The 26,904-nt window shown below is 36.6% G+C and overlaps 2 protein-coding genes across 6 annotated transcripts in view; both read right to left on the bottom strand.

The window, feature by feature from the left end:
• Positions 1-1,061: 1,061 nt before the first annotated feature.
• On the bottom strand, positions 1,062-16,297 carry LOC116295292 (hemicentin-1-like). 4 transcript variants are annotated; one of them, XM_089039825.1, is made up of 15 exons: positions 16,156-16,284; positions 15,634-16,044; positions 8,355-8,616; positions 7,653-7,922; positions 6,708-6,989; positions 5,699-5,959; positions 4,916-5,182; positions 4,288-4,584; positions 4,055-4,170; positions 3,919-3,977; positions 3,512-3,657; positions 3,048-3,182; positions 2,907-2,931; positions 2,796-2,826; positions 1,062-2,517 (listed from the first exon to the last, which is right to left on the bottom strand). In XM_089039825.1, the coding sequence occupies exons 3-15, from the start codon at positions 8,527-8,529 to the stop codon at positions 2,080-2,082; spliced, it is 2,502 nt and encodes an 833-aa protein (XP_088895951.1). In that variant the 5' UTR covers positions 8,530-8,616; positions 15,634-16,044; positions 16,156-16,284; the 3' UTR covers positions 1,062-2,079. The 4 variants fall into 4 exon arrangements, with proteins under 4 accessions (XP_088895951.1, XP_088895952.1, XP_088895954.1 ...); XM_089039826.1 differs by lacking the exon at positions 16,156-16,284 and having other exon boundaries at positions 15,634-16,089; XM_089039828.1 differs by lacking the exons at positions 15,634-16,044; positions 16,156-16,284 and adding an exon at positions 10,846-10,935.
• Positions 16,298-17,404: 1,107 nt separating this feature from the next.
• Positions 17,405-26,904, bottom strand: part of LOC148905679 (uncharacterized) — a 39,883-nt gene continuing 30,383 nt past the window's right edge. For both annotated transcript variants that reach the window (XM_089039823.1, XM_089039824.1), the window contains exons 3-14: positions 24,353-24,607; positions 23,239-23,481; positions 22,659-22,919; positions 21,815-22,078; positions 20,639-20,935; positions 20,406-20,521; positions 20,267-20,325; positions 19,865-20,010; positions 19,228-19,362; positions 19,094-19,118; positions 18,984-19,014; positions 17,405-18,031 (exon numbers count right to left, since the gene is read on the bottom strand). In XM_089039823.1, the coding sequence (XP_088895949.1) occupies positions 17,594-18,031; positions 18,984-19,014; positions 19,094-19,118; positions 19,228-19,362; positions 19,865-20,010; positions 20,267-20,325; positions 20,406-20,521; positions 20,639-20,935; positions 21,815-22,078; positions 22,659-22,919; positions 23,239-23,481; positions 24,353-24,607 (2,270 nt within the window). In that variant the 3' untranslated portion in view covers positions 17,405-17,593. The remainder of the gene's footprint in view (positions 18,032-18,983; positions 19,015-19,093; positions 19,119-19,227; positions 19,363-19,864; positions 20,011-20,266; positions 20,326-20,405; positions 20,522-20,638; positions 20,936-21,814; positions 22,079-22,658; positions 22,920-23,238; positions 23,482-24,352; positions 24,608-26,904) is intronic.

Raw genomic sequence — 26,904 nt, 5'->3', positions numbered from 1 at the left:
ACTGTTTCACACGATATGCCTTGTAAACAAGGGTGACCCGATTTAGTTTGGTCACAGGTAGCCCAAGTTGTTGATGAAGTGCTTATAAGAACTGGTATGCGAAGTAAAAAAATATATACTACAACTAAATTAATTAAATCAATCACATTTTAATTAGATCTACTTGTTCTTTGTGTTTTGCTTCATCATTGGAAAAAGTTTGAAGTGTTGATGGAGTTATGACCTTTTGAATTTCATATTATACCTTTATGTAAATTATTCAATGTTGAAAATGTCACAAAACATAATACGTTTATCTGTATTATAATTGATTATATTAAAACTTTATAATCGGTCCTAATCTCATGGGATGTCGACTAAAGTTTAACAACACGGACACGAGGAGTTTTATTTTAAGTTTTAACTATATAAAATGGTGGGGAGTGCGTTTATGATTTGTTGTTACATTGTCACGACAGTTGAAAATGTGGGAGGAATTATAACTCAGCAATTTTGAGAACGTACGTACGTGCATACATACACACATACACAGCATATTCAAAGCAAAACTACTCGGAAATGCACAAAAAACATCGCTTTGGCCGGAGACGAGTTATAGACCAACAACAGATAAAAAACTGTCATGTAGTCAAAGATGGTTCAAGAAATATTCTTCGAGAATTCAGGTGTGTGTTCTTAAGCAAATAATCGCGTATTTTTAATTTCTATGATAAGCAGTTTCTTTCGACGAATCAAAAAAATCAAAGACTTTCTCTTAATTTATTTTAATGCTGAATGAAATATAAAAAGGAGAGCCACAACAAATATTTGCTCTTTATTTAGCTTTATAATTCTTTAAATCATCTGTATAATGAATTCAATAATTAATAATAACAATAATCTCTAATCAATAATTAATAATTTTTAAATATTTATACATTTTTTCATTTTTTCTGTATAATGAATTTGGTTGCATTGTTTTTAATCAACTATCGTATATTTTTCGTTCAAGAAAAAGCAGCCTCGTTCGGCTCTTATTGCGGGGTCCTATCGGCAAGGAAAAAGAGACTTTCAATCAATAGTTTTATATATTTCTATAGATAGTTTATTTAAATATTGAATTACATATAAAATTACACAAAATATTCGCCATTTATTCATCTTTTCCAGCAAGTATGATTATACAAATCATGAGCCTAAAATTGTGTTGTTGTAAGATAAGCTTATGTCAAGCTTATTGTATAAAAACCTTGTCTTTCACATTAAAAAGCTAAAACATATTCAAAAACATTTACAAATGCCAATCTACCGGCAACAAAATTATTTCGTATTTTGCATTGTATTTTGCATTATTTTTTATTTTGTCTCAGTTGTTCTTGTCAAGTTTAACTAATAGCTTAAATACACATTGTAAAATATATTAAGTTGGGCTACCTATGTTAATGCTATGTAGCTCATATATCGTTTTTTCATTCCACACACGATATGGGAGCTTCTAGGAGACGGCCTTGGAAATTCGAGCTGTTAAAATCCAAGTTATGAGATTCAAGTACAGATTACTAAGTGTCAGCTATGATCGAGAGTGTACGGGGTGGGAAGAGAGAAAAGACTTGTTTGTCCTTCCCTTCTGCCTGAAGCTTTCAAATAAAAACGTTCACATGGTAAAAGGAAATCTAGCAAACATAAAACTGAACGTTCAATTCATATTTGTCAATTGTTTGCTTTATTGTTTATCAGTATCAACAAGTGATTGCAATCCAATATAGCTTGGTTATTGTGTCAGCATATTATATTGAATGTATGTGGTTAACAAATATGATTTTATCGCCTTTCTTAAGGTCTTACTTTCTTTCCTTGAGTTTCTGCTTAAGATTATGATATATGTGTATAATTAACTTGATCTTATTACAAAACTGCCTTTACGTTTGATCAATGTGTCTAAAAGAACCGAAGAAAAGTGCGTGATCAAAATTGCAAGTGTATCTTTAATAATGGAGTGAGTGTGCTATCAGTAATGATACAGATGTCCCGCATATCATTTACAATATTAATAGCATTTTTAAAAGAACAAGGCAATGCCTCGTCTTGTTCCGTATTCACTTAACATTTGCTCAAGTCATACAGAGACTGGTACTGTGGAGACACACCCTTGTATTGAAGGGCCTGGTACTCTCCTGTACGTGTTGGGTTTCCTGTGGATGACATTACCGCACTCTTATGGGGCAGCCGTGTGAAAGGACTCAGTGAATCGTAGTTACCAGTACGAGGTTGGATGGTCTGATAGGTGAGTGGTGTTGGATTTGAAACAGCCTCTGTTTGTCCATGTTGATCAGCACTTTCATACTGAGGCATGGGGTAATTCGTCTGTACACCAGATTGTGGTTGGGGTAGCTGTGTTCTTCTTGTCACCGCCTCATATTCAGGGATGCCAGCATTACTCGTCGATAATCCTCGCCTTCCTATTGGTTCATATTCTGGCACGTTTGGCGTTTCGTTATCTGTAGCATTAAAACTTGTTTCTTGAAGTGAGATGTCGTTCTTTGTTCGTAAGGAAGAATAATAGTAATGAATAAATTGACAGAGAAGAAACAAATATATAACCCACGAAGAAATGAAATACAACAAAGATGGAATGAATGGATGAATGGATGGATGGATGGATGGATGGATGGATGGATGGATGGATGGATGGATGGATGGATGGATGGATGGATGGATGGATGGATAGCTACATCCAAATTTCATGCCAAAAAAACAATAACACGTAGATAACATTATAGATAATACTTTATATACATGTATATATACAAAATTACCATTTGTCCTTTCTTGTCACTTGTGTTCGATCTGCAAAAGGGAATATTATCATTTTATTGTTTTTATTAATCAGACCTTTTATCATCTACATGTCTCAGATTGGTACGTACTTTTTCCCAGAAATTCCTTTTGAATCTATAATCAGAAGAAGAAAATATTAAAATTTTAATCTTATCTTTTTTTCTCTCCACCTTTTTTTTACTCTGTACCCTCATGTTCCATATTTTTGCACCCAAAATAACATATCTTACCTTTTCTACGTAGCCACAGGAAACCCGCTATAAATATGATGCTCAGAACAATCGACAAGGCAAACAGGGCTCCAAGAACTGTTACTAGTGTCTTGTTCTCCTCTTTGCATGGCATCGGCGTATTTTCTTTGAAGTCTACAAAAGGGTTATGTATGTTATTACAATACAATACAAATATGGTCCCACAGATTTTTAAAACTATTATCATTTATACACGATATCGAGACAAAATTAAGGACAGCCAAATCAGGCAATACAGACTAAGCATCGCGCAAATGTCAAATAAATTCTTAGAGTACGTAAAAGTACATGGGGCGATTCATTTGATTGACGACAGTCTTTGTTCGATTTCCCAGTTACGACCTATGTCTTGATGAGCGCTTAGCGATGAAATCAGTGGTAATACAAAAGTAAAACACCCTTGGCCTTCCTCGAGTAGAATCCAAGCTACTAAACCATCTTACCACTTGATTTCTGAATGCTGTTGTAGTCTATCTGTAAGCCATCGATTTCTTCTCCTTGTGTTTTGATATAATCTCTCAAAGGCAGCAGTGGATCAGGTACTTTACCAATGACTTCTAGCTCAAACCGCACTATGATGCTTCCCTTACTATTGTAATGAATCGTAAAGATAAAAAGAATACAGCTTTGCCCAAGTTAAACCATAATATATTGACATCACTCATGTGGGGGGAGATATCGTGTAGATTTTCGTAACTGCAAGGTTATCCTGTGCTCAAATTTAGTAAGGAGAGAGGATCTATAGCACAGACCCAGGCGAGCTGCTCTACTTTGTATATTGCGGCAGTCCTTAGCGATTATAAGTGCAGTTACTGAAATTATAGGTACTATATGTTTGAAGAATACTTACATGAAATCCTTAATGTTCACGGCAGCCAAATATGGTTCACCTAAGTATGCAGCTTCTAACTAGAAATAAATAAAGTAAACTAATGAAAACAATGAACGAACGAACGAACGAACGAAAATGACTATACTCTACTTACTATTTTGATGCTCTTCTGTTTAAGATCATTGTAGCCTGCTGACTTTACATCCTGAAGGTCATCCTGCCATTCTTGGTTTGTTATTCTAAACTGCCCGGTAAACGCTTCCTTGAAAACTAAAGTAGAAACGAAAAACAGTCAAATATGGCATGATGGGTTATAACAAATTCATCTCATCAGGACTTGATCAGCTCAAGCTAGTGACATTTGTAACTCTCATTATCATTACTTACGTATCGGTTGTCTGTAAAAATGCAATATCTTCTCTCGTACACCAACGCTATTTTCAGCCTTACATACAATGCTAGCACTATCCACTTCTTTCTGGATGATAACCACCACCAAATACTGCTTTCTGGTTAATTCCGCATCATGTCTGGTGATGGCTGTCAATATATTCGGTGCAGAAGGATTACAAGACAGGGTTGTGTTACTGGGATATGCGTTGATACTAAGGTTGAACAATACCAGTGGATTGGACTGACTGTAGCTCTGGTTACTTGATCCAATCACTTCCAGAGGATCTAAGTCTGTTTAAAAAGAGAAACAAACGAAAGAAATATTTACACTGATAATCATTGAATCAAACAATCATTCATTCACTCAGTCAGTCAGTAAGCATCGACACTGCTTTAGGATATAAAGAAATGGCTTGATATCAATCGGCTGAATAAATCTGATTAACATACTTCAGTGAGGAGCAAGTCCTGCTCCCTTTCGCAATCATCCATGTACATTTCCATAGTAAACTTGCCATGCAGGTGATAAAAATCCCACACGAGACCGGAATTAACGTTGACGACCTATAGGGTTTAATTGTAAACAATGGAATTTTCTTTATCATCAAGCAAGTCTACTTACAATAAACAGATATGTGAATTTTTTGCTCGGTTTTATTGCATTCGTCTCCATTGTGTAAGATAAACTTGTAGGATCCAGCATCTGCTCGATTCATTGGGTTGAATATAAGATCATTCCCATTCCACACACGTCCATCTTTGGTCCATCTTCCAGTGAGTGGAGGACTTCCAGATCTATTGCACGTCACTATTACCACATCCCCTTTAACGACTGGTTGGCTCGTACTTAGAGAGCCATTAATACGGCAATTGGTGATTTTAGGTGGCTCTGAAAATTATGAATAAATTCGAAGTTGGATAATTTTAGTATGTTTGTTTTTAAATCGATCCTGTTAATTGGGAAAGAAAGAGGTAGAAGTGTTGAAAAAACTAGGGGATATCTTTAATGACATTTTACCTAATATGCTATCGATTTATCCATCTGATAGCGCTATCTTCCCTCAATACAACCGGTCCCTGTATCGTCATAGCAAAAATGGCTTCATTACATTTGAAAGTAAGGTAGAATTTAAGACATGTGCAATGAGCTGACAGTGAAAAATGAAAACAAAACACGTTTTTCACAGACAGCCAGATATCTTAACAATACAATGATTATCTATGCATGCAGTTCGAGCGCTTTTTTTTTTGCTCATTTGTATCCCCAAGGTGCTAAGGCGTACATTTGCATCCCTTACACTTTTGTTAGGAACAACTCTATCACTGACATTTTCTCCTGGTATGCATATAAAAATATATATATAACTATCAGCCATGCCATGCTATGATATGCTACCTGGTTTACCTTTTACTGTAACACTTTCGCTCTTACTTGGTCCAATACCAACTTTATTATTTGGTATACAGGTAAGACTGTAATTTCCATTCTCAGCAAGTTCAAGAACAAAGATACCAATAGCATTACTACCAAGAAACACGTTACTACGATACAAAGAGTAAACCGGGACGGGCTTCGCGTGTGACGTACAGGTAACGTGTATCGAATCTCCTTTACAGAAGACCTTTTTCTCATCAGATATCTTAATGCTGGTATTTTCTGGTCTGTCTGGAAAATAACAACGCATCATACATTACGATACAACCTTGTTAAGCATGGCGCATTGTAATGTAATTGAAGGCCAGTTTTCATACAATAAGCTTCGCTTACATATGAATGAAAACTAAGTTCGTTGTTGGGGAGGAGAAGAAAGTCAGCGGCCTTTCTAGGTGAAATGAGATTGGATTTAAAAACAACAACAGCAACAACAAACAAACAAAAAAAAAAAAAAAAAAAAAACAACGGGCAATCCTTTTTGACATACAAATTTTAATTAAAATACATTTTTGTGTGTCCAGTAATTTGGCAATTGCGTAAAACAATAGAGTGGTTTTCATAAACCCACGAAATACACTTTTTTTGCACTTTTATTCTTTTGTTTTCTTCTGCGTTAATCTGACTATTACTCTCACTATTACTCTTATTACACTCTAATTAGTACACTTTGTTTCATGGGCTTATGAAAACCACTCTACATAATTCATATTTTGTATCAATATCCTTAAGTAATGTTAAAATGTTCAACGTGCGCCTAAAAGCGACTTTTGATGACTAGATAACGCTGCTTTTCGTCGGAAATATGAACCTCTCCTGAATGAAATTGCAAACATAAAGCGCTATCCTCTAGTTTTCAGGACAAACATTATTCGTCACTTTGATCAATGATAATCAGTAGCTAGAAAAAGTTCCCTTATGAAAATGAATTGTTCTATTCGCATGACAAAATTTACATTGAGTATATTAAATCTTCACTTACAGTTAACAGATAAAATGAATGATTTCCTTCCCGGATTGCCAACCCCGTTGTCAGCAATGCAGGTGTAAATTCCTGTGTCGCTTATTGCAAATTTTTGGAAGACAAGCTTGTTCATTGGACTTGATACTGAACTACTTCCATCGTAATATTGTCCATTTTTCATCCATCTGATGTTTGGCATGGGGTTACCAGTAGCATTACACACCAAGGTGATGGTTTGGTTCTCGACGGCAACTCCACTTTGACAGCCTTGACAAATCAACACAATGATTGTTGGAGGGACTGCAATATTGTTGAATAGGATAGTTAAATAAATAATAGATATATATACGACAATCAATTTCAAATAATAGAAGTACGGTATAATTTTAGGGAATTCTTTAAAAAAGCGATATGAAACGCCCCCATCATCTAAAATAAGCATTGCTGCTCGTCAAAGAGGGGTACAATCAGGCCTTGTTTTTCTTTGCAATAGAACGGTCATTTTTGGCGCATTAAGCCTTTGCCCGTTTAAAAAAAGTAAAATATAAAGTTGCTTAATATTTTATCTTACAAATAAGTACCGCATATAGTTAACTCAAAACTAAGAAAAAGTAAAACACTTTATCTGGCATTGTTTAACCATTATGCTAATAACAATTACAATAATGATGATGACGATGATGATGATGATGATGAAGAAGATAATTAGTATGAGAAAAAAATGGGGTATGCATTAGACACACACAGTTTCAGCTCTAATGGCCAGGTATTAGTGCGAGATGACTAATTAAATTAGCTAGTAGCTATTAGTTTAGACTATTCTAAAACAACTGGTAGACAATTGTCCTTGGTACATTAACACGCCATCACATGATGTGATCGATATAGACGAGACAATTTGAAACGTTTTATAACAAAACTAGGTCCAGATCACCAAAATATCAATTGTGACATAACACTAACAGTATACACTGAGTGAGAGATTTTCCGATGCTGTTTTATTGCACTCTTTGCCATTGTTAACTGTCACATGATTATTTCCAGTATTTTCTCTGTTGACAGAATCAAACGTCAGGTTCCCTTGATTCCACACGTGACTACCATTGGTCCATGTTATGTTCAGTGGATCACTACCAGTGATGTTACACGACAAGGTCACTCTTTCTCCTTCAACCACTGATCCATTGATCATATCCCTACTAACGATCTCACAGTTTTCGGCTTTAGGTTGATCTAGAGAGTAATTAAAAGTATAAAATAAATAAAGAAATATGGCAGTGAACAATTTAGTAATTGCTCGCTCCCGTCCAAACTTTTTTCCACCATTTCTCATACTGGGACATGCAAGAAGAGGTTTATTTATATAAATAATATGGACTTTATACATTCACATTTTCCTGCCCACCCATCCGGGGTGTATGTATTATCAATGGGTGGTATAAGGTTTATTGTTATATTTTTGCTCATCAGGATAATTTTTTTTAGTTTGTGGTGCTGATCTTCTCTTGTGTTAAAAAAACTGACTAGATATTTGTGTTTCATAGCATTTTGGATAGTGAATTTAGTGGTTTTTTCCTTATCTTCATGCAGGTGAATAGATAAAAGAAAAAGAAAAGGAAAAGAATTTAAAAAATATAACACTGAATATTTCTACTATACTGGTACCTTTAACAACAAGGTCCAAACTTCTATTTTGACCTAACCCAACGGTATTGTACGGTACACAGGTGTAGTTGTTGTTTCCTGTGTCAATTAATGTCACATTAAACACGCCACTTATACTGTTATCATGAATCAGCTTTGTGTTGATACAAAGAGTAGTTAGCAGGAGGCTTGGCATAGGATGTACAGGAGATAGTTACAAGACTTCCACGACAAAAACTCGTTTGGTTTGGAGAAATGTTTATAGATGTGGATTCTGGCAAGACTGGAAAGAAATCCAAAGACATATACGTTAGTAAATAAAACTTCTTTTGGAACTATTTATTATAGCAAGCCGGGTAAAAGGTAGCCTGCTGTGCAGACGTTTTTAGTGTCGGCTCGTTTCCTTTTCCTCCCCAAAAACGTCTGCTCAAACTAGCCACACATTCCTTTCCCTTAGATTGACCAATCAGAGCGCGCCTCCCGAAATGCTGGAAGCTGACCTTCACCTTGGCTTACTTTGATATTGATGAAGCCCTTAGAAATGTCTGCGAAATTTAGATAAGCGATCCTAATTCGTATCAGAAAGAATCCTTCAGGTGCTTCGTCTCTGAAAAACTAGACGTTTTCGTAAATCTTATAATAGGAAATGGAAAATCGATGATTTACTGTTTGAATCATAAAAACTGAGCTCGATGTCCAGTACTTTTTCGATAAGTTCTTTGATGTCGACGGTAGATTTGTCATATTTTCTTATCTTTTCATTTACGGCTCACACGAACATAAAAAGCGGTTAGATTCAGCTCCTACAACTTTCTTATGAGTCCTATCCATATAGATTTGGAAATTATTAATACTTTATACGAGGATTTACGAACTTTGGACGATACGCTTTCACAGGAATTTGAATGTGGGCAGTTGTTTACATTATTTGTTGGCGTTGCTCATTGGTCCGATTAAACAAAGGGAAAGGAATGTGTGGCTAGTTTTAGCAGACGTTTGTGGGGAGGGAAAGGAACGAGCCGACACTAAAAACGTCTGCACAGCAGGCTAGGCAAAAGGGCACTTCATCAGCGTTCATTTCTTTTACCGTTTTTTGCATATATCTTTAAAAACAACGGCAGCTTTACCGCTGAACCGGGCTCAAAACACTTTTGAAGTAATTTTTCTCATATATGTCCTGTTTTCTCTTGTTTAAGTCTTGTATGGTCGTTCTTTAAAAACATTCTAGATATTCTTCACATTTTGATATAATTGGCGTAGCTTCGCTTTGTACTGTCACATCTCTATTTTCTAGATAACCCCTGTGAGGTTAATATGACTTAACCAAACTGCGTTTAATCAGTTCCTTCTCATAAAAATAGCACTCTGACTTCACCTTCAGGGGAACCGTTTCGGTCGCTGCCTAATTTCCCCTTTTTGCTTTACTGAATTTTTTTTTTTTTTTTTTTTTCCGAACTTTTCTTCTTTCAGTTTATAATACTGAATCCTTTTATTTATTATCTTTGAATATCGTTCGAAACTAGCAAGCACAGAATTAGGAAGTTTGTTATATGTTCTTTATTGCTGTCTTTTTTTCGGACTGCAATAAATAATAAACTCGCTCAGGTAGTCATTGAGTTGTACTAACGGGAATTATTTTTCGATTCTTTTTTTTCCCACTCGATTATTCGAAAGAAATTGTTTCAGCAGAGCATCGTTCTGAATTATTTTCTTCTCGTATTTTCGTTGTCCTGACCTTCTACAAATTTGTCGTGTTTCTGCAAACATGGAAGCCAAGGACAAAGATACTAATTCATAAGACACTCTTTTTTAAATGTGTCCTGAATTATCCGCGATGCAATAAAATGTAATGCGCCATACTACCCGTGCGATGACTGACCCAATAGAACAATATGGGCATCAGCATTTGCCAACTGCCATCCATCTATGCATGCTCTATTCCATTAGCAAGCTTACTAGTAAATCTTACAGGGCAATTTTTTTCTGGCTAACAATTTTTGGATATATAGTTGGCACGCTCCTTATATATAGCTTCAACAATGGCACTAAAGGACACTAAAGTCCGGCTGTAAAAATCATTTCTCTATAAATAAGGACTAAACTTCACACGGCACTCATGTAAAGCAGTTATTTGAATTCATTTTTCTTATTTGTTATGTTTAATTTTTTGCATTTTTTGCAAAATAAATAAATGCTGAACAATTCCGTAATTACTGCTTCTCGGTCAACCTTTCTTTTTTAGGACCATTTTTCATCCTCGGACATTGTCAGCCGATATCCCAGCCGCCAGAAGTATTTACTTTATTTATTCAAATTGTCCCACCCATTCATCGGGTGTGTATATGCTATTAATAAAAGCAAGGAGTTTTTTACTTTTTATTTTTGCTAATATTCAGTTACCAAGTGCTTCTCTTTTCTGCCAAGCTGTTTCATGGTATTTGGGTTAGAGAATTTAGTGCAGTTTTCCCTTGTCTTCAGATAAAGAATTTTGCATTAGATATTCTCTTAGTACCTTTGGTAAGAAGCTCCAAACTTCGGTTTTGACCAAACCCCACGGTATTGTACGGTACACAGGTGTAGCTGTTGTTTCCTGTGTCATTCAATGTCACATTAAACACGCCACTTATACTGTTATCATGAATCAGCTTTGTGTTGTGATACAAAGAGTAGTTAGCAGGAGGCTTGGCATAGGATGTACAGGAGATAGTTGCAAGACTTCCAAGACAAAAACCCGTCTGGTTTGGAGAAATGCTGATTGATGTAGATTCTGGCAAGACTGAGAAGGAAATCTAAGGATATAAATTCTATAAGAAGCAGATGTCTTGACTGCGCCGTATCCTCAACAGAGGGAGCCATGTTAAGATAAAAATATTAAAGGGAACTAAAACATCACACATTATATACTTTGCTGTCAAAAAGAACCTACTTTAGAAACAAATGAAATAAATTAAAGATATATAGTAATAAGTAATAATTAAGTATATTTATTTATACACTGCACTCATTACAATACTGATACCCCTTACATACTCTACATAAAGTATATTATAAAATTATGTTAATGATACTAGCTTTACAATATATATTACTGTAATGCTACTATATAAGAATATAAGACGTTGTTATCCAAACGAGTGAAGATAAGACTTGCAAATTGTCAGTGTTCAGGAGGTTTGATGGAAGATCATTGATATAGATATAGGAAATTCTTATCATATATAAAAGCGAAAAACAGAAACAAAAAGAAAAGGAGTATTGGAAAAACAGACACAAAAAATGATTTTCCATTGTTTTTCTTGATTACTTGTTTTGCCATCCGTAATAGTAAGTTGTTTTGATGCTCTTAGTAATTATTTACAAGTATTATTGCTATCTAAATGATGCGGAATTACATAAAATATTCCACTAGTAGTCCTAGCCTCCTCCGCAGTCATCTCCTTGGCTGTTTTTGCTTTTAACACAGGGATCCCAGCAGATAATTCATGGGGTAGCCTTCGAAGGAGGGTATAGTAGTCCAGGTACTTCAGTAGATTCACGACCAGTATTATCACAAAGAGGTTTTCTTTGAAGGACTTACGGTAGTAAGAACGCATCTCAGTTTTCTGTATTAGCTCCAGACAAACCCCCTCAAGGGTGAACACGTAGAGTTCATTTTAATGACTTTATCTTGATTCTTGATTCCATTATTTGATTCGAAGACTCATTAAAGAAAACGAATCTTTAATATTCAAAAAATAGTAATAATTTGAAAATTCGCTTAACTTGGCTCATAGGCTCTTGTTTATAGCGCAAACAGAATACATATTACAGGAATATTACATATTCCTTGCACAAAAAGTTGTTTTTGCATTCCAGTTGCATATATGCTTGGCTTTTGTATGTGCCAGGCTTTAAAGATTCGTTTTCAATAATGAATGTTGGAATCGAATAATGAAATCAAGAATCCAAAAATAATGTTTAATGACCTCTACGTTCACGCTTGAGGTGGTTTGACTGTAACTTAGCCGGCCCCTTCATTATATATATATTTATAAATGAAATCAAAAGTTATATATTTATAATTCAAAAGATTTTGTCTTAAAACTGGCTTAATTCGTTTAATCCTTTGTCAAATGTGTTGTTATAGGGTTTTTTAACAACTTTATTACAGCCGGTGTTAGTTCTTCATGTGTGATGAGTTAGTGTTTATTCATGATTTCTTTCGTATTGTATGTGTGAACAAGGGACTGCGTTACAAACTGAATTGTGGCTCTCGATCCTTTATCCAAATTATCGTCAAATAGGCCACCAGTAAAGGTCTGATACCAATAAAACTTTATGACTGAGTTATATCCTGATTCTTACCTTGTACAACCAAAAGTGTAGCACCAGGATAACTGGTGGAATCGAAAGCAAACCCCAACATAGCTTTGTATGTCATCTCGTCTGTTGTTCTCAGATTCATCATTGTAAAATTGATGGTCACGACTGAACCAGTCTGAGTGATATTCGATGTCAAGTCTGATCCACGACTCTGGTAACTTGGATTACGAATAGTTTTCTGTCCTGTTTTCTGGAATATAACCAGATCTGTTGTTTTATGACCATCAAGGTTAATAATTTTAACATAAGTCCACACCAAGTTTGCATCAGCATCAGTCATATTGACGGACCAAGTCATGGTGGCTGAATTTCCTCGTACGGCTGTAATGGATGACTCTCCGCTCCAAATCCGTGCTCCATCTTGAGATAATATAAGCGACACAGACACAGCTAAGTCACGTATACTTTTTACAGGAGTATCCTAATGATATTTCTCAGAATATCATAATATCAACTTCGCTTAACAGAAGCAAAATAATTCAATTAGCACAATACCTGCAAAGGATCTGAACCAGAGAAAGCAGAACAGTGGTATACTTCTTATCATGATCGTGACACTTTGTAACTCATAATGATAAGATTAATGCACATATTAACACCGTCTATGCAATATAAGTATGCAGTATAATATCTTGTATAGTGATGTCGTGATCAGTACTGAATGTCACTAAGGAAGTAACCTAAACAGTAGAATAACACATGCAGCCAAAATCCATAAGATATATATTGATCGGTGTTTGAAAACAAAGAATAACAATGGACTGCAACTGCTTGCTAGAGAGTGCGTTACAAACGGTTATTAATTTGAATTTCATCCAGATCTGATGACAGGTATACGCCGACTGAAACAGAAAATCGATCTCAAACCACAGGAAACCCATAAAGAGGAAAGTTATCTACTCTTAGAACTCCTGCATTATTCCACTTCTTGTTGGGCCGTCATTATCAGTATTTATAAATAGAATCACATGTACAATTTCTATTCTGCAGATATTCTACTTGCGAAGTATGTTTGGTGCGAACTGTCTTGAATGGTTTATTACATCGCTTCTAATATGGATTACAATATTTTATCATATAATTATCCATAAAATACCTATATTTATTATATAATTACCAATGAAATATCTATTTCTCTATTTCGAAAAATTGATATCTTCACACGTGAAAATAACATGTTATTTTCACTTGTGAAAATAACACCATTGCGATGGCTATTCAAAAATACACGGAAAGAATTGCCTGAAAAAGCCAAAACATACTTTCATTGATAACTATATAATAAACAGAATGTTACATGGGCGCTTGGAGATACGAAATTTATCTTCTCGTGTTGAAAATCGCTCACTTGTGAGAGATCTTTTCAACACTCGAAGATAAATTTCGTATCTCCGCGCGCCCATGTAATAATAATATAATAATAATAATATAATATGATTTATATAGCGCCTATACAAGTCGGCTCTAAGCGCTGTAAAATATATATAAATTATAATTCAAAAGCTAGTTTAAACAAATGAGTCTTAAGGTCTTTCTTAAAAGTTTTTAGACATGAAGTGTTTCTAAGAGGAGACGGTAGTGAATTCCATAGAACAGGAGCAGACACAGAAAAACAACGATAACCATAAGATTTAAGATTGTACGGACAAGTAACAAGAAGCAGTTCCTTGGATGAGCGGAGAGTTCTTTTAGGTTTATACACAGTTATGAGATCAGACAAGTAGACAGGAGCCAGACCATGAAGTGCTTTGAAAGTGAGGAGTAGAATCTTGAAATTGATGCGATGTTTCACAGGAAGCCAATGCAGAGAACAAAGGACAGGAGTGATGTGATTATACTTCTTGGAGAGAGTTACAAGACGAGCAGCAGAGTTCAAAACATATTGTAATATCCTCTAATTCTCCTTTTCGAAAAACTGATATTTTGACATGTGAAAACAACATGTTATTTTCACATGTGAAAATATCGTTAACATGTGTATTTAGGCTATCAGTTTATGAATAAAAACGTTTTATAATAATAAAAGCTTGTTAAGTTGATTTTATGGATAATCATTGGAAAAAATTGTTGTAGATTAAACAGTTAAGATTAGATTTAACCAGTTATTCTGACCTTTTTCAGTTGACCAAGTTTTTTAAAAAATCAAAAAATTTGCCTTTCTCACCCCTCTGCTCAATATTTTCGTATACTATTGCTAAGATATATTGTCATGGGAATACCTCATTCAGTGCCTTTTATAATTAACGAATAAAACAGCTTTTTTCGTGCTCCATTCAGTAATAAAGCACGCAGGAAGTGGTGTAAGCACAAAAGAAGTGAGTTGAGTGCTTGCGGTTCTTCCTAATTGCTTTATTACAGAACAGAGCACGGGAAAAAGGTATTTTTTTCGTTTTATTATAGAGTCAAAAATTTTATTTCGGCATTGAATTATTATTTACGCTAAAAGAAAAACCGTCGCAGGATATAGCATAACTTCGCGCACGCAAATGGCGTCAGCACTGTGCTCCGTTCACTTATAAAGCACAGTTTTTGTCTCCCCCGATTAGTAGGGCGCTTGTGCCCGGCTAGAAGAATTTCGGAACATTAATAAAATTATTATTATTATTATATTATTATATTATTATATTTTCAAAAATCAGCGCGCGCGTATTAGTTATATGCCAGTAGTCATTTGGAATGTAATTTCTCAGTCAAATATACAAGTCAGAGAACCGGCTCTCGGGCGAGAAGGGGAGAAAGAGGGAGAAGAAAGGATAACCTCCCTCCCTCCCCCCTCTCCCCAGACAGTCGGTTCGTAGGCTAGTCGGAGATACAAATCAAATCTAATAGGCGGAAGCGAAAAACCAATAATATACAGCGTGTAGGTCACGGGTGCAGAGTTCTAGCAATAAGCTTAAATTAAATAAACTAATTGAAATGCAATCTTGTTTTTCCTTACCAAATACTTGCACCTTGACCGTATCCACCAACGTAGGTATCAAATGATTCTGTACATCAACTTCTATTTTGAACCCATTCGTCTTTTTGAGTACGTCTACCTCAGAACCATCTGCATTTTTGCTCTGATTTAAAACGTCGTTGATCGTGAGGATAGCATATGCAGGCGAGGAAAGACTGCTTGCATTTAGACTGTATTTTGGACTGAAGACTACTATAACATTACTGCTGTACATAACCCCTATAAATGTCGGTGTTTTGTCAGGATCGTCCTCCCTATACCTCGAAATTTTCAGTTGATTGAGGGGGTCTCCTTCGAGGTCGATCGTCCATGTTAGCTTGACGTTAGTACTATTTTCACCAAGTACAATATTTTGGAACGTTCCAGGTACTGTTATGGTTTTCAAACAGTCTGTAAACACACACACGTCACATTATTTTAGAACTTGAATCGAAGCAAGTAGAATATGCTTTAACGGTAGGAATATAAATGATGCAATTTCTATGTATTTAGTGTACTTACGTAAGGAAACAGAGTTTAAACAAAGTATAAGAAGAAAACGTAAATAATTCATTGAGAATGATGACATTTGCCTCTAAATATCCATGATAATTTAACGAATTGTGTTCTGGAACCAACTGAAATATGTATTTAGCGTCCACCGTAATAGTTTATAAGCTTAACAGTGAAACACTCCTGTTTATGGCGTGACAAAGCCGATTCAGTGTAAACAAATTCAATAACCAATTTTGTTAGGGGGGGGGGGGGGGGGGAGTAGGGAGTCGTTTAAGCTTCGTATCATTAAAGCCATGAGCAATCAATAGTGACCTCTGAGCAAGGGCACTAGGACACCTAAACTGGTTTGGTTTTTTATAGTTTTCCCCTGATTATTTGAATGAAATTAATGTTATACTTATTTATTTATCTTGTGTTTGTGTTCCTTTGCTGCTAAATAGTTGTTAATAAATATAAAGGTCAAAGTCTTTAAAATAACCGATTTGAAATTATCGATTCTTCCGAGTTTGTAGTCAAGTGAATGATCCAGAAACTGACAGCTCAATATCAGCTTGACCCGTTACGTCATAAAAACTTATAACTTATGTTCTTAGGCTGAGGAACGGAAAAGCAATGAAGAAAACAAAACTATTTAACAGCGATTCCACACTGAAAAGTAGACTTTTACGATATATCATTTTACAATGTTTATGATTTTATAATCAAATACGCGTGAACCACAAAGTTGTCACTATCGTCGCGTCTTCAGTTGAGGTCTTGCATCGCTTAACATATTATAATCGCAGTATATCTAAGTTGATCTATTTATGCTATTAAGGCAATGGAACGCATTATTTTCACCCCATTTCACACTGATACTGGAGCTTTTAAAGGTGTATTTGGATTAAGTTGTTAAAATCCGAGTTATAAAATTCAAGTACGGATTGCTGAGTGTGAGCTAAGGGCTGAGCATGGGTGGCGTTGGCGGCTAACGCGTCGTCTTTCACCGCTGTGAGTCCAACGGGTCGGGTTGCTGGTTCGAGCCCTGCGGTCGCCACATGTGAATTGAGTTTGTTTGATGTGTTGTTCTCTCCTATGCTACGAGGGTTTTCTCCGGGTTCTCCGGTTTTCTCCCTCCGTAAAAATCAACATGTGAGTTGAGCGGTTGTGTACATAGAATATTAAATGTAGTGGTATTGCGTTTGAGCGAAAAGTGTCCCCAATTAGTGCGAAAGCGCTAGAGCGACTAGACACTTAAATAAAGTGATTTGTTTTATTTTATTTTATTCAAACTTGGTCGCTCCTTAACAACTAAGTACTAGTTTCAAAATCTTTTATAATGGAGGAGTGAGTGTGATATCAGTAATGATACAAATGTCCCGCATATCACTTACTCTATTAATAGCATTTTAAAAAGCACAAAGCAATGCCTCATCAATACTTTTCTCGTTTGGTTCTTATTCACTTAACATTTGCTCAAGTCATCCAGAGACTGGTACTGTGAGGACACGCCCTGGTGTTGAAGGGCCTGGTACTCTCCTGTACGTGTTGGACTTCCTGTCGATGACAGTACTGCACCCTTAGGGGGCAGCCGTGTTGAAGGACTCAATGAATCGTAGTTACCAGTATGATGTTGGATTGTCCGATAGGTGAGTGGAGGTGGATTTGAAACAGCCTCTGTTTGTGCATGTTGATCTGCACTTTCATACTGAGGCATGGGGTAATTCGTCCGTACACCAGAATGTGGTTGGGATAGCTGTGTTCTTGTTGTCACCGCCTCATATTCAGGGATGCCTGCATTCCTCGTCGATAATCCTCGCCTTCCTATTGGTTCATATTCTGGCACGTTTGGTGTTTCGTTATCTGTAGCATTAAAACTTGTTTCTTGAAGTGAGATGTCGTTCTTCGTACGTAAGGAAGAACAATAGTAATGAGTGAATAGACAGAGAAGAAACAAATATATACTTAATTTCAATAAAGTTAGTCACCAAAAACTTAGAAAGCTGAGATCACTGAGGATCATGGGAAACAATTCATTTCAAACAAGTAAAGCTTTTTTGATACAAACTGCAGCTTGAGGATGCTCAGAAGAGGTGAGACTATAAATGGTAAAAGATGTGCAAGTCCATCAACAGTATCAAGCGGTTGAAACACGTAAAAATGTATCTACCCATAATCCTTGTCGGCCTCAGCTTTATAGCTTTTCAGGTGACTAATTTTATTGAATTAAGTATACAGTCCTTTGTCCAAACGTTGTCGTTGATCGGATCATCCCTACGCGCCTAGACCGAAAAGGACAACGGGTAAATTACCCAGAACTTGCGTCATCCAAACTGCTCGCCAAACTGCTCGAGGCATGGTTTTAGCAAATTAAATGGTATCGAAAAAAGCGAGCTCAAGACGTGTTAGATAACATATGCGGCAGCTAGTAACTTAAAATTAATTATCCCCATGATCCTTTTCGGTCTAGGCGCGTAGGGATGAAGCCGACGGCAAACGACAACGTTTAGTCAAAGGACTGTATAACGCACGTAGAAATGAAATACAACAAAGATGGAATGAATGGATGAACGGACGGATGGACGGACGGAAGGATGGATGGATAGATAGATGGATGGATGGATGGATGGATGGATGGATGGATGGATGGATGGATGGATGGATGGATGCATGGATGCATGGATGCATGGATGCATGGATGGATGCATGGATGCATGGATGCATGGATGCATGGATGGATGCATGGATGCATGGATGAATATACATGGATAGCTGCATCAAAATTTCATGCGCAATATCAATAATACGTAGATAATATTAAATAATATGGTATGCTTTATACATATAAAAATTACCATTTGTCCTATCTTGTCACTTTTGTTCGATCTGCAAAAGGCGATATCAACACTTAATTGCATTTATTGATCAGACCTTTTATCATTTAATGTCTCAGATTGGTACGTACGTTTCCTCAGAATTTCCTTTTGAATCTATAATCAGGAAAAAATTAAATATCGTTAAAATGTTAATCCTAACTTTTTACCCCTTTTTTGTCTGTACTATGTTCGATGTGTTTGCACCCTAAATAAAATAGCGTACCTTTTCTACGGAACCACAGGAACCCCACTATAAGTATGATGATCAGGACAATCGACAAACCAAACAGAGCTCCAAGAACTGCCAACAGTGTCTTGTTCTCCTCTTCTTTACATGGAATCGGCTTATTTTCTTGATCTGCGGCATACGGATTATCTATGTTATCACAATACAATACAGATATGGTCCCACAGATGTTTACCACTGTTTTGATTGCTACACGCTATCGAGATCGGCAACTGTCGGGAAAGCGAAATAAAGCATTAGGCTACCGCCAACATGTCAAAAAAATCGTAGGTACATGAGTACGATTTATTTGATATCTCGATTACCTTGATCAGCAAGTAGCAATGAATACAGTAGTAATACAAAAGTAAAGAGAAAAAAATCGTCGCCCTCCCCGAGTCCAAGAGTGGATCCGGAGGGGGTGGGGGGTGGGCAAAAGGGGGGCTGAAGCCTCCCTTCAGCGAAAAAAATAAAAAATGAAAATAAAACTGAAGATTTAGATGCTCTTTTTTTAATCTTCTTTCTGTTGTGATGACGGAAGAAACTCAATTAGCCCCCACACACCCCCCCCCCCCCCTAAAATTTTTGCTGGATCCGCCCTTGGAATCGAATCCAAGCTACTAAAGCATCTTACCACTTGATTTCTGAATGCTGTTGTGGTCTATCTGTAAGCCATTGATTTCTTCTCCTTGTCTTTTGATATAATCTCTCAAAGGCAGCAGTGGATCAGGTACTTGACCAATGACTTCGAGCTCAAACCGCACTATGATACTTCCTTTGCTATTGTAATGAATCGTACGTAAAGATAAAAAGAATAAAGCTTTGCTCAAGTTAAACAATAATATATTGAAATCACTCATGTGGGGGAAGATATCGTGTGGATTTTCGTAACTGCTACAAGGCTGACCTGGGCTCAAATTCAGTAAGGAGAGAAGATCTATAGCCTGGACCCGCGTGCCCGCGTGTTTTGTGCGGGTACTTAGCGATTATAAGTGCAGTTACTAAAATTATAGCCACTATATATTTGAATACTTACATGAAATCCTTAATTTTTATGGCAGCCAAATATGGTACACCTGAGTATGCAGCTTCTAACTAGAAATAAATAAAATAAACTAATGATAATGATGACCATGCAGCGAACGAACGAACGAAAATGACTATACTCTACTTACTATTTTGATGCATTTCTGTTTAAGATCATTGTAGCCTGCTGACTTTACATCCTGAAGGTCATCCTGCCATTTCGGGTATGTTAATCTAAACTGGCCGGCAAAAGATTCCTTTAAGACTAAATTAGAAACCAAAACAGTCAAATATGGCTTGGTAGATCATAGCAAAAAACATAAGGACTGGCTCGACTTAAGCCAGTGGCATTTGTAACTCTTATTAATATAAGATTACTCACGTATCGGTCGTCTGTAAAAATGCAATGTCCTTTCTCGTACACCAACGCCATTTTCAGCTTTACATACGATGCTAGCACTGTCCACATCATTCTGGATGACAACGAATACCAAATACTGTTTTCTATCTAATCCTGCATCATGGCTGGTGATGGTAGTCAATATATTCGGTGCAGAAGGACTGCAAGACAGGGATGTGTTACTGGGATATGCGTTGATACTAAGGTTGAACAATACCAGTGGATTGGACTGACTGTAGCTCTGGTTACTTGATCCAATCACTTCCAAAGGATCTAAGTCTGTTTAAAGACATAAAGTCAAACTGTTTAACTGTTTAACTGCTTTTGCCTTGTAATGTGACTTAAAGGTTGTATGTATGCCGTATTACTAACAAATATAAGCACAAGGAAAGGATGAGGGAATGACAACTAGACTAAATACAACGCCATAACCAATATATGTTTTGTTTTTTTTTACATGACAATCATTTAGTTACCAATAGTACACTTTCAGAAGGGAAGCGGGGAAGCACAAGTGCCATCGTGATGAGACCACTCGCTTCTTACCTATGCCATGTGGGTTTGCGATCGGCTACCGGACTCGGTGTCGTACTGATTTGAGTAGAGTTGGTTTTAAATTTTTGGTCCTCTCCTGTGCATTGAGGGTTTTTCTCTGGGTAGAACGTATGTGCATATTGGAATGTGCCCAAAACCATGAATTTCTCTTATTTTTATATAAATTACATTTATTAGTATTCCAGTGGTATAGATAGTTATCCCAGCTTTCTAAAACTTACCGCCGATTTTTTGCTACCTTTGTATTTATATTTTTATACAGGCCTGAATTAGCGACGTAAGTACAAGCACAACGACATACGCAGGTGGTACGCAGGCGCAGGCGCAAGTGCAGTCGCATTCGCATTCGCAGGCGCAGGAGGTGATGGTCTTTCATTTTCGTATGTAGTTAAGCTAATGATTGTATCTTTAATGAAAACCACGTTTTAGTAATTTAAAAATCATCATTTCCTTTGCCCCAACTCTTTTGTAAATTAAAGGTAAAGATAAAGCACTTATATTTCAGTAACGTCGGTAGTTCATTCAGTTGAAATTCGACTGCTATCAATGGAAGCCGACGGTGCGCACTTTACAACAACGAAATAAATTATTTTGCTTACTCACATTGTACAATGACTTCAATCGGTTTTGAAAGAACAAACCCAAGGCGATTTTTTGTTTCACATCGGTATAATCCATTGTGTCTTCGATTGATGTCCTTGATAATCAATGACCTGCTTTGTTGACTTGTAAGCAACTCTCCGTTATACCTCCACGCGTATGTGGGATCGGGGTTACTGTCACCTTGACAATACAGGGAAAGATTATCGCCCTCTTTTAAAGTTATACTAGCAATTGATGGAGTAATTTTTACGTTTGAAGGTGAATCTACAAGTTAAAAAATAGATAAATGCAAGAAAAAGGAGTAAAAAAAAAAAAAACAAAAACAAACAAACAAACAAAAAAACAAAACAACAACAACAACAACAACAAGGCAATGAAAGCTTACATTATTATTGTGTTTCCACTGATGACGATTGTTGAAAAATACAAATGTTTGCATTGGCACATGCCTAAGGAATATTATGGAAACCGCGTCTTTATTGCAATTGACGTCCACCAAAACATTAACTAGCTCGTGTGATTGGGAAACACTGTGCGATCGTTTGTACGAAAAGCGAATGTAATTTACTGTTTTCCACAACTCTGTTGCAAGTCAGTCTTACTTGTCAGGGTTAGACATTATGCCAAACGTGCTACTCTTGAGAATTCTTTGTAAATGTAATCAGTAAATTAGTTGTGAAAAAATAAACATAGTTGATCCATGGATGACAGCCATAATATGGCGCAAAGCACAATACATTAGTCATGACTGAGTTAACTTCATAATGCAATACCGTCTTAAAGGAGCTAATGCAGATCTTGACAATTAATCTTATTAGCTGAAGAAGATAAACTTCGTACTTACATTGCACATCCAAACATATGCTGACATTCTTGGCGTGTCCAATACCATTATCTGCTGTACACGTGTAACACGATGAATCGTTCCTTTTTACTCGTGTTATATTGAATATTCGTCCAACACCAATGACAGTGCCATGCTTCGTCCAGGTGATATTAGGTACTGGGTATCCACTGGCATTGCAAACAAGACTAACGTCTTTTCCCTCATCAACCAATATTACTTGTTTGTACGGATTTGTTATCTCTGGTGATTTAGCCCTTGCTGAAGTAAAGATGCATTCGAAAATGTATTCATAAACAAGATATGGTGCGTGGCTTTCTCTAAGTCTGTTACAAACTAGTAAAATAATTTTTAGCATCAATTTCATCACTATAATTTTTTTTCCGCTATAAAAATATTATTAGAAAATTACTTTGAAAAAGAACAAATCATGTTATCTAAAGAACATCGATAAAGATGCTCAGGAATTTAAATGGCGTAAACAGTTAAATTTAGATCGCGTGGAAATGTTTCGGTAAATGATAGCATTTCCGTATTTCCTTCCAATCATGTTTTTATAAATGTCTCCGTTAGTACTCACTTTGCACAGTAATGGATATTTCAATTGATTTATAACCAAGACTGTTGTTGGTGAAGAATGTATAGGTTCCACCTTCACGTTTTGTTACACCTTTGATCAGTAACGTACTCCCCATGCCTCGAATATTTCCATTTCTTATCCACATCATATCAGGTGGTGGGTTACCATTAGCACCGCAAACTAGTTGGACATCATCAACCTCCAGAACTGTTTTGTTACTACACGTGATTCTATCTGGTGGATCTGTTTTCAGAATGAAATGCACCATCACAAGATAACGTACTCATGAAATATATTTTAAATGAAATTATCAACAAATACAGATAATGTGAAAAAATGTGAAAAAGTCTCAATAACCAGTGAAACCCCACCTTCTCGAACCATCTAATGAATCGAGAGTTAATTAATTGGAGAACCGGTTTTTTTAATTCAGTTGCAAAAAAACTGCTTCTCATAGTACGGACGATCAGCAAATTGGAGTCACTACCAAAGTAAATTTATTTCACCATCAGGTAAAAAATGTAATATCTGATCAATGCACAAACTTTAAAGTGGACGCGCGTGCCTTTTTTTCAAGGGGGATGGGGAGGAACTCGCAGTACGATAAACAAAATTTGTAGTAACTCTCCCCCCTTTCACTCAGTTCTAGACTTATGAAGATCAATTGTGATATTTCTCCAGGCCCTGCAAGTAAACAGCGTTCCCAAGAATAAAGAGGTTTTTCACCTTTCAAAAGTTCAACTTATTATTATTACTCAGTGGTGACCTCCCCTAGCCTCTAAAGCCCCAGCCCTCCAACCCCCCCCCCCCCCCCCCCCTCCAATAAAAAGAACGTACGTTCCCTCACCTATACCTTAAATCAACCTCTAGATCTCGGCTGATCAAAGCCAGGACAAGGCCAATAGACGACGTTTTAATGGAGGAAGGGTCACGTGACTTGTTAGTGCAAGTCGTCTATTGACCTGTATCGAATTAGAATTCAGAGTATTAGGTTTTGCGGAGGAAAGATTACGAATATAAAACAACTTTTTACTTACATTTTAGGTACTTTGATTATATTCAAAGAGCATATTCTTTCACTACAAATTTAGATAATATTTGCATAATTACTTACATTGTACAGTGACATGACGTGAGCAAATACCCCGATTACCAACACCATTATACACAGACACCTTGAATGTTCCAGTATCTTGTCTTGAGGCAGTAAATGTCAGTCTGCTATTGGCGGTCAGTCTACTTCCATTATGATGAGTCCAGATGTACTCATAAACAGGTGGGTTTCCTGTGGTGATGACGTTCAGTGACGCGTTGTATGTTTCATTAACTGTTATATTTTTATCAGGATATATTTCACACGACGAAGGAACTGAAATTGTTAGCAGAAGTAATTAAAGACAAAGTCGACAGCAAAATAAGAAAAATAAGCTTATATATTAACCTCCCTATCCTCACTATCCCATTTCACACACACAAAAAAAAAAAGTTTTTGCAACTTGCATCTTGCATGCTGCATACTACTTTGGAAATGTTTTGTGGATCACTTGTAAAAAATTACCACGAAATATGCCGGAAAAACGTGCTGACATAGTTGTGGAAAATTCCATATTGTTGTTACCTTTCGCTAATTGTATTTACATCTCCCATAGTGTATTTCGCGATCTGGACCTGCTATGCGACATGCAATGCAACAAAAACTTCATCAACATTTTTTTAATATAGGCTTTGGAACATAAAAGTTTTTAAATGCAGCATGTGATAAGCTTGGGATTTACGAGCGACTGTCCAGAAATATCGAGCAAAATCGAAAATTTGTGGCCACAATCAAAAAAATAAAAGTCCTTCACTTTTGGTCTGTAGACACTATTAGATGAGTTTATGAACGTACTGGGGTCGGTTTTTCGATCTACGTAAAAAATCCGGATTTTTTTGAAAAAAACGATTTCACCCCGTGTCGGTCTAAAAATTGCTCAAGAAACGGCTGCGAATTACGCTTTCAAAAACATTCTCGCTCCAAGTGAAAACCCAAGTTACAATCAAATTTGCAACTGAATTCAAGAAAAGGGGTGTTGAACAATTGTTCCAGGTGATTTTAGACGTTTTAAACTAAACTTTAGATAGAAAAAATTGCATTCTTCCAGCACAGTTATTCACAGTCTCGATTTTACCTCACATTTATAAAAGCGATTTTTCGCATGTGGCCATTCTCCAATTTTTACAAAACTCAAGCTGTACAATGTTCAAATGATAGAATAACACGAACTACAAAAATTAGTTTGGGTTTTTCCACAGGCCTTATGAAAACTTTATGCGAAGTTGGAAAAATTTGCCATGTAAATATGCAAATTAGCAGTTTGTTTACATCTCCAAACCACAGATCACGGCCGCGAAAAAAGTCATCTAAAACAGTTTTAACAGCTTATTTATCCACACATTAGCCTATCTAAGGACTATCTAAGCATGATTGGCCTTTGTTATTATTTTAAACGATTACTTGTTGAAGTTAAGCCTACACTTCCGGTGTTGAAGACACTCAGCTTGCTTGCCTCGGGTGCGTAGTAAACTTAGTAATCATAAATGACTGTTAACATGCTCTATAAACGTTACTATTCCTCACTAGTGGTATCCAGCTTATCACATAGTATTTTCACATACTGAGTATGCTTGAAAGTTTGCATTACTTTGTAAATAAGCAGGGATCAAACCTGTCAAAGCGGATTATGTGAGCTGATGGCGTGACAAACGACAGTTTGCGCGGAGCCGGACGTGACGTCGTTTGGTACAGTACGTTTTTTATTGCCTGAACATCTTGTGATTTGGCATAAACTAAAGAGAATCACTCGTTATCAAGACTCTCTATGAGCTTTCAATGATATTGTTCTTTACGACAAAAAGACCCCGATTTGAATAAGGCTGCGTTCATATTGTATGGCAGAAGGGGCGGGGGCAGATGAAATCTTTAAATGACAAAACAATTCTTAAGACCACCCAAAAGTCCCCCAAAAAATAATATGCCCCCCCCCCCCTGGCAAACTCTCGTAGCTTCTTCTAAAAATTTTGCATCCCCCCCCCCATTTCTCTGAAAAAAGGTTTTCAACCCACCCACCCCCCCCCCCCCACCTTTTTAATGGTAAAACTTTTTCCGATCCCCCCTAAATTTCATCTGCCCCCCCCCCCCCCCCCCCCCCTCACCACCACTCTCTGCCATACATTATGAACGCATCCTAATGTCTCATGGAATACAGACATCAAAGAACTAGTTTATATAATAAGTTAACTGGAATCATCGAACTACATCCCACATCGATTTGCAATCAAGTAGCTTGCGTCCCTCGTGTTGTTCGACTTAGCAAAGTCAATTCTTCCATTCGTAAGATAACTTCACTCTCTTCGTTGGCCTCCCCAAGACTATTTCTATATGTGTAAGGGACTGGTCATAAAGTATGGGGGGTTGGGGGGGTTGGGGGGCAAAATCAAGGGATGGGTCACATAATTTTGAACTCCTTAAAAGGGGTGGGCTGTTGATAAAATTTGACAACTAAAATGGGTGGGCCTGCAATTTTGCTTCTAAACTGGTTTTGGGTCATCAGAATTTTCAGCATCATTTTATGTGGGCCACGATAAAAATCACTGATTCTATTCTGATTTTGCCCACCCCCCCCCCCC

Source organism: Actinia tenebrosa, unplaced genomic scaffold (genome assembly GCF_029948245.1).
Source record: "Actinia tenebrosa isolate PJP-AT-01 unplaced genomic scaffold, QUT_ActTen_1.0 PGA_scaffold7__59_contigs__length_16204524, whole genome shotgun sequence".
In the NCBI taxonomy this organism is placed as follows: domain Eukaryota; kingdom Metazoa; phylum Cnidaria; class Anthozoa; order Actiniaria; family Actiniidae; genus Actinia; species Actinia tenebrosa.
This window is presented reverse-complemented; position numbering and strand designations above follow the sequence as displayed.